Here is a 13,626-nt window from a genome sequence, read left to right as displayed (position 1 = left end):
TTAACATATAACAACTAGTTTACTTTATATAATCACAAAAAAAATCTGAGAATTCTAGAAATCCCCCCACCTCCGATATTTCTTCATCCCATAACTATAAAATAGTTTATGATTTAAGAATATTACACAAATGAATATAATGTTTATAATACTATGGAACATACTTCAATACTAATAATGAGGCCATCATAATATTAATGACATTCAGGAGAGGGGGTCATGGGGTCAGAGCTGGAGGAAAGGGATTCATGGGGTCGAGTTGGAGGAGAAGGGGGTCAATTGGGGCCATGGGTGGAGTAAAGGGTGGGGTCGAGTTGGAGGAGAAGGGGGTCAATTGGGGCCATGGGTGGAGTAAAGGGGATCATTGGGCCAGGAGTAGAGGAAAGGGGTTCATGTGGTCAAGTGGAGGAGAAGCGGGTCATTGGGCCAGGAGTAGAGGAAAGGGGTTCATGTGGTCAAGTGGAGGAGAAGCGGGTCATTGGGCCAGGAGTAGAGGAAAGGGGTTCATGTGGTCAAGTGGAGGAGAAGCGGGTCATTGGGCCAGGAGTAGAGGAAAGGGGTTCATGTGGTCAAGTGGAGGAGAAGCGGGTCATTGGGCCAGGAGTAGAGGAAAGGGTTTCATGTGGTCAAGTGGAGGAGAAGCGGGTCATTGGGCCAGGAGTAGAGGAAAGGGGTTCATGTGGTCAAGTGGAGGAGAAGCGGGTCATTGGGCCAGGGATGGAAGAGAGGGGGTCATGTTTATAAATCTCGTTTATAAGCATATGATCAATATTTCCAAACAGAAACAAACTCCAGTTTACACAAACATGAATGGAATGAGGTTCTAGTTAAAGACTTGACAAATACAGGAGGTTGGCCATCACGAATCAAGTTTAAACAAGTTTCATATAACATCGTGTATAAATGACACTATCTATAATCAAAGTGACATAACAAAGATGTGTCCTCATCAATAATAACAACTTACTCCTCCAATTCTTGACCTCTTGGAATGAACTCTGGCAAACTTTGACCTCAGCTGATCTTTGACCCCAGGCATCATTAACACAAACTCTTGTTAGTAACACAATGGTCCATGTTAGGATCTCCACACGAAATCCTCAGAATACAGATATAGTCCAGTTCAGTATCCCATTCATAATAAACTTTCTGATAACATTAAATTTGCTGGTAATGACCTCATGGTGATTTGTCTCAATCATAAACAAATCATTTTAAAAGTGTGGATGTTTTCTTTTGAAAAACACAGCATTTCAATCCACACACATCTTAAAGTCGTTTAATTAAATGCAATAACTTCCATTTTGATTACTGGTATGATTTAAGTGGCAATTCCATATTAAATGTTCTGTCTGATTTAACTCATCCAAACATATCCAATAGTTTGTGTGGAGTAACATATCCCTCTAATTCCTTGTCTACTCTGATAATTCAGTATACATACATATATAAGTACACATACACTTTTCAATAGTTTGGTGTATAGATAACTTCACTATAGGACCAATATTTGTCCTCTACTACTCAAACCACAAGGTGTACTGATTCAAGGAATACCAATATTCTCACTTGACTGTTCCAAAAATGTCTCCAGTTCTTAGTTTGCTGTATGCATTGGATAATATCATTCCTTCCTGGAATTTTTGGATTCTTCAATGTTCCAATGGCTTTTACATGTTGAATATCTGCCTGAACTTTTCCAGTAGTTTGTGTTTCACTATGACATGACTGTGTATTCCTCCAGACAGTTTCTGTGTTTATATCCCGATAACAGTTGTGTGGTAGGTATATAGATCCGTGTATGATATATATTTATACTATCTGACCTGGACAGATAAAAACCAGCTAAACTCTCTACGCTGATAACCCAACTATTAAATCTCCCTCAAAACACCAAGAGCAACTCCTCAAATTAAATCTCTGTATGCTCTACTTATAGAACTCTAACTATTTAAATCTCTCAGACACCTATAAAAATCTCTCCTATTCTCACCTACACCTATAGTGGAACTCAAACCATTAAAATCTCCCCTACACCTATAGTGGAACTCAAACCATTAAAATCTCCCCTACACCTATAGTGGAACTCAAACCATTAAAATCTCCCCTACACCTATAGTGGAACTCAAACCATTAAAATCTCCCCTACACCTATAGTGGAACTCAAACCATTAAAATCTCCCCTACACCTATAGTGGAACTCAAACCATTGGAATTTCCCCTACACCTATAGTGGAACTCAAACCATTGGAATTTCCCCTACACCTATAGTGGAACTCAAACCATTGGAATTTCCCCTACACCTATAGTGGAACTCAAACCATTAAAATCTCCCCTACACCTATAGTGGAACTCAAACCATTGGAATTTCCCTTATACCGAAAGTGGAACTTTAGCCATTAAAATCGTCAACACAAGACAAAAACTCATTGGAACTCTCAACAGAATCTAGACACCTCACAGAACTCTTCTTATTAAATCTTCCCTATTCCTTTGGACTTAAATTCCAAACCAAATTTTTCCTTTTCTTCAACCATCAAGAAAACTATAGAGTAAAGCTTTTCAAACAAATTTTAGCCCCAGTCTTCATGTCAGAACTAAGCATAACTTTTCAAACCAAACTTTAGCTTCAGCCGTTTCAATCTAAACCTTACTTTCAACATCTTTGGTATTTTGCTGAGATGTTATATTTCCAGAGGAAATCGTCTAGAGCTATTTCAGAAATCAGACATGAGGAAGATTTTTTTGAAGAAATTCTGTTTCAAGATAAATGAATTCTGAAGCTATCTGTCAATTTTTTGTAATTTTTACTATTTCATGTTTTTGTGATTGAAGCACAGACATTTTGTAAATAACACTTTTTGTTGGTAATTGATCAGATAGACCACATGGTTTAACCTGATTTAAATACTAACAACATGAATCATTCCATACTTGTGACACTTCATCTAAAAGAAAGGAAGCATTTTTAATGGCTCTGTCAAACCTATATCAAGGGCCTATATGGCAGGTCTATATAGTGACCCCCTTATCACACCAAGGTAGTCTTGTAATATAGGATTCGTTTTCCTTAAGGCTGCAGGCAGAATTTTAAAGAAGTCTGTTAGTTGTTAACACTGGTGGTCTCAAAGTAATTTTGAAAACACAGAAGTTGAAAAATTTTCTACGGGAGGTTAAAGTTTACCTGAAACTTAAGCCAGAAATAAAAACTCTTGGTTATAATAATGGGTCTTGCAAGCAACTTTTAAACACAGATTAGAAAATTTTACACAGATTTCTTTACATAAAAATACTTGCAACTGACTTCATGCAGAAACCTTATAAGAAAAATTTCAGTAAAATCACACGTTACAATATATGTACCATTCTCAGCAATGATGAAGCCTTGACTCATCACCTGTTTCTATAACAGACACAAACTGATTGACGAGTTCTACTGGTCGGAAACATCAAAGGCTTACACCTGTACAGGTAAGTGATAAAATCAATTAGAATCAGTAAGAGGATGCAGAGTCCAAACTATGCCCGGTGCCTCAGGTACACAAATACCAGGTAATCGTCTCATAAAGATTGAGGTCAAAAGATTACGATGGGGACTCGTCAAATCAATATTTAACCAACATTACAGAGGATATTGTCGAATGTCATGCTCAAAAACTGACATGCACTGAAATGCAAAAAAAAAAAAAAGAAAAAAATACAATTTTTTTTTTTTTTAAAGTTATAGTACATTCAGAAATCTTGGTAAAAAATTGGATGGTCACGTAATATATAAAACTATGTTCTTTACATTTGCTAACAGAGTATTTAAATTCTAAGAAAAATATTTCTCTCACATGATAAAACATCAAGCTTTCACTATATTTGTTTATACATTATATCCACTATAGAAGGAATGCACCCAGCTGACTCAGATGACCCAGTCAGTCGGATGTTTAATTCCTATATAAAACTCCTATATCTCAGTATTAAATCCTGGATTACCCTGAAACAGGACAAACAACAACCTCATGACTTAGCTGACCTCAGGAAAGATTCTCAGTAATGTTTATATAACTAAAAAGAAATTAGTGCTGTTTGCAAAAAGATTAGAACACAACATTTCAATGTTTGTTATAGAGATAAAAATGATAGTGTTGTTGGTTGGCTACAAACCAGACCACAGAGTAAGATTGATGGACAAATTGACCACTTGACCACCGACTCTTAGCCCATCCTAACCCTTTGTGTGGGGTACATGACAGCAAGATGACCTCTATTCTCGAGTCTAATCAAAGGTGGAGCCTTAAAACCCTGACATCACCACAATATCTAGGACCTTGATGAAGATCTCCCAAACTTGAACAGTTGACAAGTGAAATCTTCATTTCTTACCTAAACCATTCTTTAGTTTATCTTCTATTACAGATTCTTTGGTGAAACAGTGAGCTTTAATTACTTGTGGTGCTAAACCCCTCATTTACATGTTAACCTTTTAAATCTGACACTGTATCTCGTTTACCTCATTCTTCTGAAGCATGTAACCATGATTAGTGACACTCAGCTGTTCTCCTGATGCTCAATTCCTAATTAAAATCTTATTTAACATCTTAAAGATACTGAATCTTCTTTATTTAGGAGCTAGGTACAACCTCATACATAGAAGACATGGATAAGAGCAGAGAGTTTGTTATAACAATATAGACTTAAAGGTGCCTATATTTTAATTATGTACTTATTTCAAGATGTTGCTTGTTACCTGGCGCGATGATAAAAAACAGAGACAGTTTTAACAATCACAATGACATTATAGATTTGTCTGTGTCTATGGAGGTTTCCATACAGAGCCAATCACTATGACTTACAGATTTGTCCATTTACTTAAACTTATAACCTGTATATAAACTTATAACCTGTGTAAACTTATAACCTGTAAACTTATAACCTGTATATAAACTTATAATCTGTATATAAACTTATAATCTGTGTTAACTTATAACCTGTGTATAAACTTATAACCTGTATATAAACTTATAACCTGTATATAAACTTATAACCTGTGTTAACTTATAACCTGGATATAAACTTATTATAAACTTACCATGATGGTTTGGTAGGGTTTATTCCGATATCCTGCCGGGATTTAGAGCTGTTTTTGTGTACCTGTTTGTCCCATCAGTAAATTAGGTGTGACTCATATAACCAGGGCTATGAGGAGTTAAGTTAAGACATAAACTGCACAGTAACTTCCCACTGGGCTAGGTCACAGCAATGTCTTGATGTGTCCAAGATTAATCCATTTAAAACAAAGTCAAGGTATGACTCAAGGAGGTCCTTTTACTCTTTCTCTGTCCGGAAATATATATCCAGTGGAAAATACTTAAAATATTCAGTCGGACTCTGTCCATAAACTACCAACTGACCATTGAGGGAGATATGTGACTGGCCAGTGAAGGATGACCAGTGTCCAGTCTGGACAATACATGGTAGGAGATTTATGTGCCATTGGTGGTAATGACAGGTACTACTATAACAGGCTCGTTAGTCAGACCAGACAGGTAATAAACCTGGAGAACTTATCAATTACACTGCTGACCGATACTGGTCAACATACACTGCTGACCGATACTGGTCATCATACATTAGAGTCCAAAACTTTGTTATCGAAACCAGAACCTGTTTTGACTTGGAGACCATCCTACTTCTATTGATATCCTATTACTGGATTATCAGATAGATGAACTCTGCATGTCCAGAACATCTTCGGGATGACCTCAGCCTAGAACACTTTCTACAATAGAGTTGTACTATGTTTAAACGATGAACAACCATACTTTTATATCATTATGAGAATGATAAAGCTCATTTAACAGAGAACATTGATTTCTATTTTCTATCCATTTGCAGAAAATGAAAAATCAATATGTGATATCCTTAAATTTCAAGAAAACACCATTGAAAACAATGTTTATTATAATACACGATATTATACAATAACGGCACTTTGTTACAATTTATCGATAATGATAAATATCGTCTCTGGCCTCCGTTGCTATTGGTTATCTGAGCTACATGAATCATCGTATTGATAGAGACGTGCCACAACTGTTTTATTACATTTCAGTATCAAAACCAGAAACATAGTGATCACATATGTCATTTAAACTTCATCTTATTCCGTAATATTCACCACAATGCCATGAATACCCCGCCATTGATAAAACATCATATTGCACTCTCACGCAACTTGACAGAAATTTACAAAACTTTAATCTGATTGGCTGAAATTATGCAACATCATGATTCTAGATTTAACATCACTTGTCATTTACATTGAATGTCAGTATATTAACATACCTTTTTCATTACTTATAATTTTAAGTTTTAACAAGAAATATCTTTAAAAAAGATAAACGGCATAGTTTTAATGCTGGTGATTTTAATGTAAAACTGCTAGTGAAATGAATGAACGAACTAATGTGTTTCAGCACGGATAACAAAATTATATCAGTTTGAATCATTTTTGGTGAAAAAAAGACTGCATTTGAATCTGGAATATAATTTTATTAATGTGTCATTTGAAAAGATACATCCACTTATTCAGCTTGCATTCAATCTTAACTTTGTTTCTTTTTAACTGCATATCTGCATTTTGCATTTACCGCTACATTGACTTATCACATACTTAATCTTGACCATGTAACGCCACCTGTCGCTTCATATATGGGGCCAAAAGAATATTATACGGATATGCGGGAAAAAAAATTTCTTGTACAGATATTGCAATGTTGATGGTCAGTTTAACATGTAAACATCTGGTGACATGGTGAAGCCAGTACACAGACAAATGTTTACAACTGGTGTAGGTGACACTGGACATACACCTAATGTCCACCCTGGGGCTGGTCAACCTGTAGGTCAATTATGACCGTTTACGATGTGTTTATGGGGACAAATCTATGGGGCAGTGATGTAACCCACAGGTAAAACTGGTAACTCATCCAAGTGCTGCCCTTCAATGTTAAGTCATAAAAGGACCTTCTATTATCATACCTAAACCAGGTCAGAGGAGCCCTTCATGGGATGTTCAATTTGTCTTTGAAAAAGTGAAAGTCTTATACAATACATTTGCAGATAGAACTGGGGAAATTTTTTTTATAAAAAACATCTAATAATTCTGGACGGACTAAAAAAACATTATATACTTAATGAGGACATTTTAAATGTCAGTTCTGATTATTCATTACTTTAATGACATTTTTTTTCAAATCTCATTATCTTAATGACAATTTTTTTAATGTGAATCAAATCTAAATTCTAACCACCAGGTAATTTTTTTTGAAATTCAAAAATTTTGGCATAGGTGAAAACAAGTTAATTCAGAATATGATCAGAAAAGTTTCATCTGAAAACGTCACATGTCAGAAATCAAATCCAATTTAACAAATGGAGGACCACAACTGTCGTCCAGTAAGACTTACACAATGAATAACTGTACCAATATGTAAGCCTGTGTAATTTCATCATTGTTCAAGCTAAAAGTACCTGAATCACAGCATGGTAGTGTGAGACGATGGATGTCTGACTTTTGAAATCATATCTCTCAATTATGCACCATTAGGATGTTGTTACAGTTGATCCCAGCAACATCAAGGTTCATAATCGAGGCAGCTTTCCAACAAAATACATTTTTATGTCTATCAAATGTTCTATCAGAATCTGTGGTAGATCTCATAAACACTGGTTAAAGGCCAAAAACAAGAACATTCCAAACTAAAGTACAACCTATCTTCATTCCTTTTTAGTTCCTAATATTCTTTTCCATTAAAATAACGAATATTTCAAAACATTTCTCTCCTACGATAAAGGATGAATACCCAATAGCTTTGTTACATATTTTGAGATAATTATTCTTTTTCATTATCCAAAACTTATTTATCTAAAAGTAAGACAACTATGATGAAATCTTCAAGAAATAAACATTATATGTTCAAGCATTTAAACTATTTTAAGGAGTTTAAATTATATTTATCAAAATTTGATCAACATGAAAACTGGTGTTGTACAGTATCACAAAGACTAGGGGCTATTGCAGTGCTTAACTGAGACTCTAATCAAGGTCAGTGCAATGCTTTAACTGATACTCTAATCAAGGTCAGTGCAATGCTTGATTCAAAGGCTCCAGCCCTATCTCCAGAATAAATCCACAAATTATATGCGGATCGAGTTACATTTATATGAGATAGCAGTAATTGGACAACACAATTACAAAGAAAGTCCTCCAAACCTGCTCACATCAAGGACTAGGGTCTAGTTCACTGGCCAATTTTGTTTTTAGACAAACTTCAGAAAAACATTCAGTTGTAACAACGAAAGGAAAGGTTTCAGACTTACACATATACTAACTCTTCATTTTTTTCCCAAATTCTGATCCATGCCTGATCTCTATTATCCACCGAATTGTTAAAAGATAAGTATCTATATTTATATAACATTGTTTTCAATGTCCTGTGACTCAGAAAATGGCCTAGCACATATAAATCCCAACTAAAACGGGTTTTCTAACTTCACTAGTTGTGTAATGATCATCATTACTTTTTTTTTAACTTCTTTAAACATAATTACGATTTGTCATGCTACTTCTCTGGACTACAGAATAATTAAATGATTATAAATCCTTAAATATTCCAATTATGTCAATAACAGTCTGACATAAAACCAATTTAAATAAAAAATACAATTATAATATACCAAAGTTATTAAACAATTAACATATTTTACAAACTCTTACATAATATTGTGTATGATATCAAACACTGAAAATCACATTAAAATCCGTAGGTCTAGTTTGACCTTGTCCAAATTATCATAAAATCACAAAAAGGATGATGTATTTCATTTCAAATATATTAAATAAAACTTTGCCATGAAGGAAAATAAAATCTAAGAAGAAAGAGAAAAAAAAAAGAAAAAAAAAGAAGAAAAAAAAGAAGATATTTACAGAACAAGAGACGAACAATTGATACAATTATTATTGTACCTAATATACCTATTGTAACAGCTATGAAGGTTTAACACGTACACAATGTCAAAACTTAATTAATCTCAGGTTTGTAATTTGATTGACAGATGGGGTAAAGGAAGATATCCATCACAACAAAAATAACACATTACTAACATGACAAACTCACAGACAAGCTAATTCTACCTCATTAGAAATGTGTTCTGCTTACTATCTAATTTTTATCGCCCAATAAACATGATGGACTTAAAATATTTTCTTGTTAATATTTTAATGAAATTTTCAGTTTTAGATTTCAAAGCTGCAATACACCCCAAAGTAGTCAAAATTTGATGAATGTGTTATTTCATGATGTACCCCCAACTGTATTTTATATTAAGGGTATATGCTACCTAAAACTTCTGATCTATTTTATATTAAGGGTATATGCTACCTAAAACTTCTGATCTATTTTATATTAAGGGTATATGCTACCTAAAACTTCTGATCTATTTTATATTAAGGGTATATGCTAACTAAAACTTCTGATCCATGTGTAATCTTTTTTAGTTGACACTACTTATTTCAAATGATGTTTGTGTTATTTACATCTTGAATTCTTGCTATTAAATCTGTCATTGACCAAATTCTATGCCTAACATTCAGAAAGGGCATCTAAGGATTTCTGAGTACAGAACTATTTTGCATACAAATGTAATGCACAGTATCATACAGCCTTAAGTACAGTGTCACTGCTATAAAGAAATTTCTGTACATTTTTTGTATACATACTAGCTATAAAGGCTGTCAGTGTAAATAGTATATGTCAGGATAACTATCAGCTACCAGCATATCCTACATTTCTTACTAAACGAGATATTATTTTAAAAACGACCAGGATATTCAAGCAATCTTTCTGGAAGTTCTGAATCCATTGGGGGAAACAAAATCAATTTACCGGATACATTTCTAGCATTCTTTGCACATATAGTGCTGTCAATCATGTTTAACATACCTCAAACACCATGCTTCTGCTGGAGAGAGTTATCCCCCTTTTTGTAGGTTCCAAGTACAGTATTTCACTCATGGAAGTTTTCAATATTTCCTGGTTATGCATCCATGGTTATATAATGGTTCAAACAATTCCTAGGAATCTGTTAGTCCAGAGTTATTTCCCTTGATGTAGGTTTAGGCACTTGGTTGATATTATCTCTGATAAATTTAATAAATTATGACGACATACAATTCTAAACATTCCATCAAAACAGATCTGCTGTTGAAATCACAGTGTTGAAAATTTGGTCTCCATAAAAATGTGAAAATATTTTAAAATCTTCTAAGTTTACTTAGCACTTAGAAAATATCTCACACAAGATAAAATATTATATTCGAGAGCGCATTTTGTTTCATAAAACAGTAAGTAATTTAAAAGTAAGTCTTTGTTCTTTCTGAAATGCATGTACCTGTTACAATTTAGCAACTAGTAAAATAGTTACAAATAAAAAAACTTCCGAGTCACTGCGTTAAGAAATATATAAAAAGTCTGGACAATATTGTTTAAACACAGACTGTATTATCACAATATATTGACATCCATATACTTTTGGATGTCTGAATCACATACACAAGTTCCTCCAGCAATGTCCAGTCAGATATTAATGTTGTCCATTCACAAGCTCCTAAATGTATACCCACATCCAATCAATATTGAAGTTTATAATAAATTCATCCAATATTAAATCTGAAATCTCCACACTAGTAAGTTTAGTCAAATCCCAGGGCAGATGATGATGCAAGCTAACTGGTCATGTCAAACTGCTTGAGGAGATATCCAGTACAATATGCTTGAGGACCTAAATGAAGCTATTAGATTCAGGGACACCAACATCTACTTCAGTCCCACCTGGGTAAATTGGTGCCGACAAAGCTCAGCATCTAATCAGGCCGAATTAAACAGCACATACATGTTGGGATAGACAACCCCAGGGAACAGGTACGTCATAAAGTAAGAGTGAGCGAGCTCGTACGGTCAGAGTGAGCGAGCTCCTATAGTCAGAGTGAGCGAGCTCGTACGGTCAGAGTGAGCGAGCTCGTACGGTCAGAGTGAGCGAGCTCCTATAATCAGAGTGAGCGAGCTCGTACAGTCAGAGTGAACTAGCTTGTACAGTCAGAGTGAGCTTGTACAGTCAGAGTGAACTAGCTCATACAGTCAGAGTGAGCTCATACAGTCAGAGTGAACTAGCTCGTACAGTCAGAGTGAGCGAGCTCATACAGTCAGAGTGAACTAGCTCGTACAGTCAGAGTGAAATAGCTCTTACAGTCAGAGTGAGTGTGAACCAGCTTGCAGAGTCAGTGAATGAGCTTGTACACAGGGAAAGTGAACAAGCTCAGCATCTAATCAGGCCGAATTAAACAGCACATACATGTTGGGATAGACAACCCCAGGGAACAGGTACGTCACAAAGTCAGAGTGAGCGAGCTCGTACAGTCAGAGTGAGTGAGCTCGTACAGTCAGAGTGAACTAGCTCGTACAGTCAGAGTGAGCGAGCTTGTACAGTCAGAGTGAACTAGCTCGTACAGTCAGAGTGAGTGTGAACCAGCTAGCAGAGTCAGTGAATGAGCTTGTACACAGGGAAAGTGAACAACCTCAAACTTGATTAAGCCAAATTAAACAGTACATACCTTTTATGATAGGTAAATCCTAGGAAAAGGCATATTGTACAGACAGAGTGAGCAAGCTCGTACAGACAGAGTGAGCGAGCTTGTACAGTCAGAGTGAGCAAGCTCGTACAGACAGAGTGAGCAAGCTTGTACAGTCAGAGTGAGCGAGCTCCTATAGTCAGAGTGAGCGAGCTCGTACAGACAGAGTGAGCAAGCTCGTACAGACAGAGTGAGCAAGCTCGTACAGACAGAGTGAGCAAGCTCGTACAGACAGAGTGAGAGAGCTCGTACAGACAGAGTGAGAGAGCTCGTACAGACAGAGTGAGCAAGCTCGTACAGACAGAGTGAGCAAGCTCGTACAGACAGAGTGAGAGAGCTCATACAGACAGAGTGAGCAAGCTTGTACAGTCAGAGTGGCAAGCTCGACGGGTCAGAGTGAAGACAAGCTTGTAACAGACAGATAGAGGAGCTAGTACGAGACAGAGTGAGAGAGCTCATACAGACAGAGTGGAGGCAAGCTCGTCAGTCAGAGTGAGCGAGCTCGTACAAGCATGTGACAAGCTCGTACAACAGGTGAGAGAGCTCGTACAGACATAGTGAGAGAGCTCTTACAGACAGAGTGAGCAAGCTTGTACGAGACGAGTGAGCGGAGCTTGTACATACAGAGTGAGCAAACTCGTACAGACAGAAGTAGCAAGCTCTGTACATAACCAGATTTGCGCAAAGTCAGAGTGAACAGCTCTACAGTCAGAGTGAGCATCTACAGTACAGAGTGAGACAGCTCGTACAGACAGAGTGAGGAGCTCTACAGACAGTGAGCAGCTTGTACAGTCAGAGTGAGCGAGCTTTACAGTCAGAGAGCAGTCGTACGCAGAGTGAGCAAGCTCGTACAGACAGAGTGAGCAAGCTCGTACAGACAGAGTGAGCAAGCTCGTACAGACAGAGTGAGCAAGCTCGTACAGACAGTGAGCAAGCTCGTACAGACAGAGTGAGAGAGCTCGTGCAGACAGAGTGAGCAAGCTCGTACAGACAGAGTGAGCAAGCTTGTACAGTCAGAGTGAGCAAGCTTGTACAGTCAGAGTGAGCAAGCTTGTACAGACAGAGTGAGCAAGCTCGTACAGACAGTGAGCAAGCTCGTACAGTCAGAGTGAGCAAGCTCGTACAGACAGTGAGCAAGCTCGTACAGTCAGAGTGAGCAAGCTCGTACAGACAGAGTGAGAGAGCTCGTACAGACAGAGTGAGAGAGCTCGTACAGACAGAGTGAGCAAGCTTGTACAGACAGAGTGAGCAAGCTCGTACAGACAGAGTGAGCAAGCTCGTACAGACAGAGTGAGCAAGCTCGTACAGTCAGAGTGAGCAAGCTCGTACAGACAGTGAGCAAGCTCGTACAGACAGAGTGAGAGAGCTCGTACAGACAGAGTGAGCAAGCTCGTACAGACAGAGTGAGCAAGCTTGTACAGTCAGAGTGAGAGAGCTCGTACAGTCAGAGTGAGCAAGCTCGTACAGTCAGAGTGAGCAAGCTCGTACAGACAGAGTGAGAGAGCTCGTACAGACAGAGTGAGCAAGCTCGTACAGTCAGAGTGAGCAAGCTCGTACAGACAGAGTGAGCAAGCTCGTACGGTCAGAGTGAGCGAGCTCATACAGTCAGAGTGAGCAAGCTTGTACAGACAGAGTGAGCGAGCTCGTACAGACAGAGTGAGCGAGCTCGTACGGTCAGAGTGAGCGAGCTCATACAGTCAGAGTGAGCAAGCTTGTACAGACAGAGTGAGCGAGCTCATACAGACAGAGTGAGAGAGCTCGTACAGACAGAGTGAGCGAGCTTGTACAGACAGAGTGAGAGAGCTCGTACAGACAGAGTGAGAGAGCTCGTACAGACAGAGTGAGAGAGCTCGTACACACAGAGTGAGAGAGCTCGTACAGACAGAGTGAGCAAGCTCGTACAGACAGAGTGAGCAAGCTCGTACAGACAGAGTGAGCAAGCTCGT

At 37.4% G+C, this 13,626-nt stretch overlaps 1 protein-coding gene across 10 annotated transcripts in view; it reads right to left on the bottom strand.

Moving 5' to 3' along the window:
- LOC117315389 (tight junction protein ZO-1-like) overlaps nt 1–13,626 on the bottom strand; it is a 125,024-nt gene that overhangs the window by 70,351 nt on the left and 41,047 nt on the right. Inside the window, exon 1 of one of the 10 annotated variants that reach the window (XM_033869546.1) lies at nt 9,996–10,022. The exons of 7 other annotated variants lie outside the window; for them this stretch is intronic. In XM_033869546.1, coding sequence (XP_033725437.1) covers nt 9,996–10,007 — 12 coding nt within the window. In that variant the 5' untranslated portion in view covers nt 10,008–10,022. Of the gene's footprint in view, nt 1–967; nt 1,055–5,080; nt 5,236–9,995; nt 10,023–13,626 lie in introns of those variants that run through there. 2 more of the 10 variants (XM_033869552.1, XM_033869548.1) reach the window with 2 other exon arrangements.

Source organism: Pecten maximus, chromosome 17, assembly GCF_902652985.1.
Source record: "Pecten maximus chromosome 17, xPecMax1.1, whole genome shotgun sequence".
Taxonomy (NCBI): domain Eukaryota; kingdom Metazoa; phylum Mollusca; class Bivalvia; order Pectinida; family Pectinidae; genus Pecten; species Pecten maximus.
This window is presented reverse-complemented; position numbering and strand designations above follow the sequence as displayed.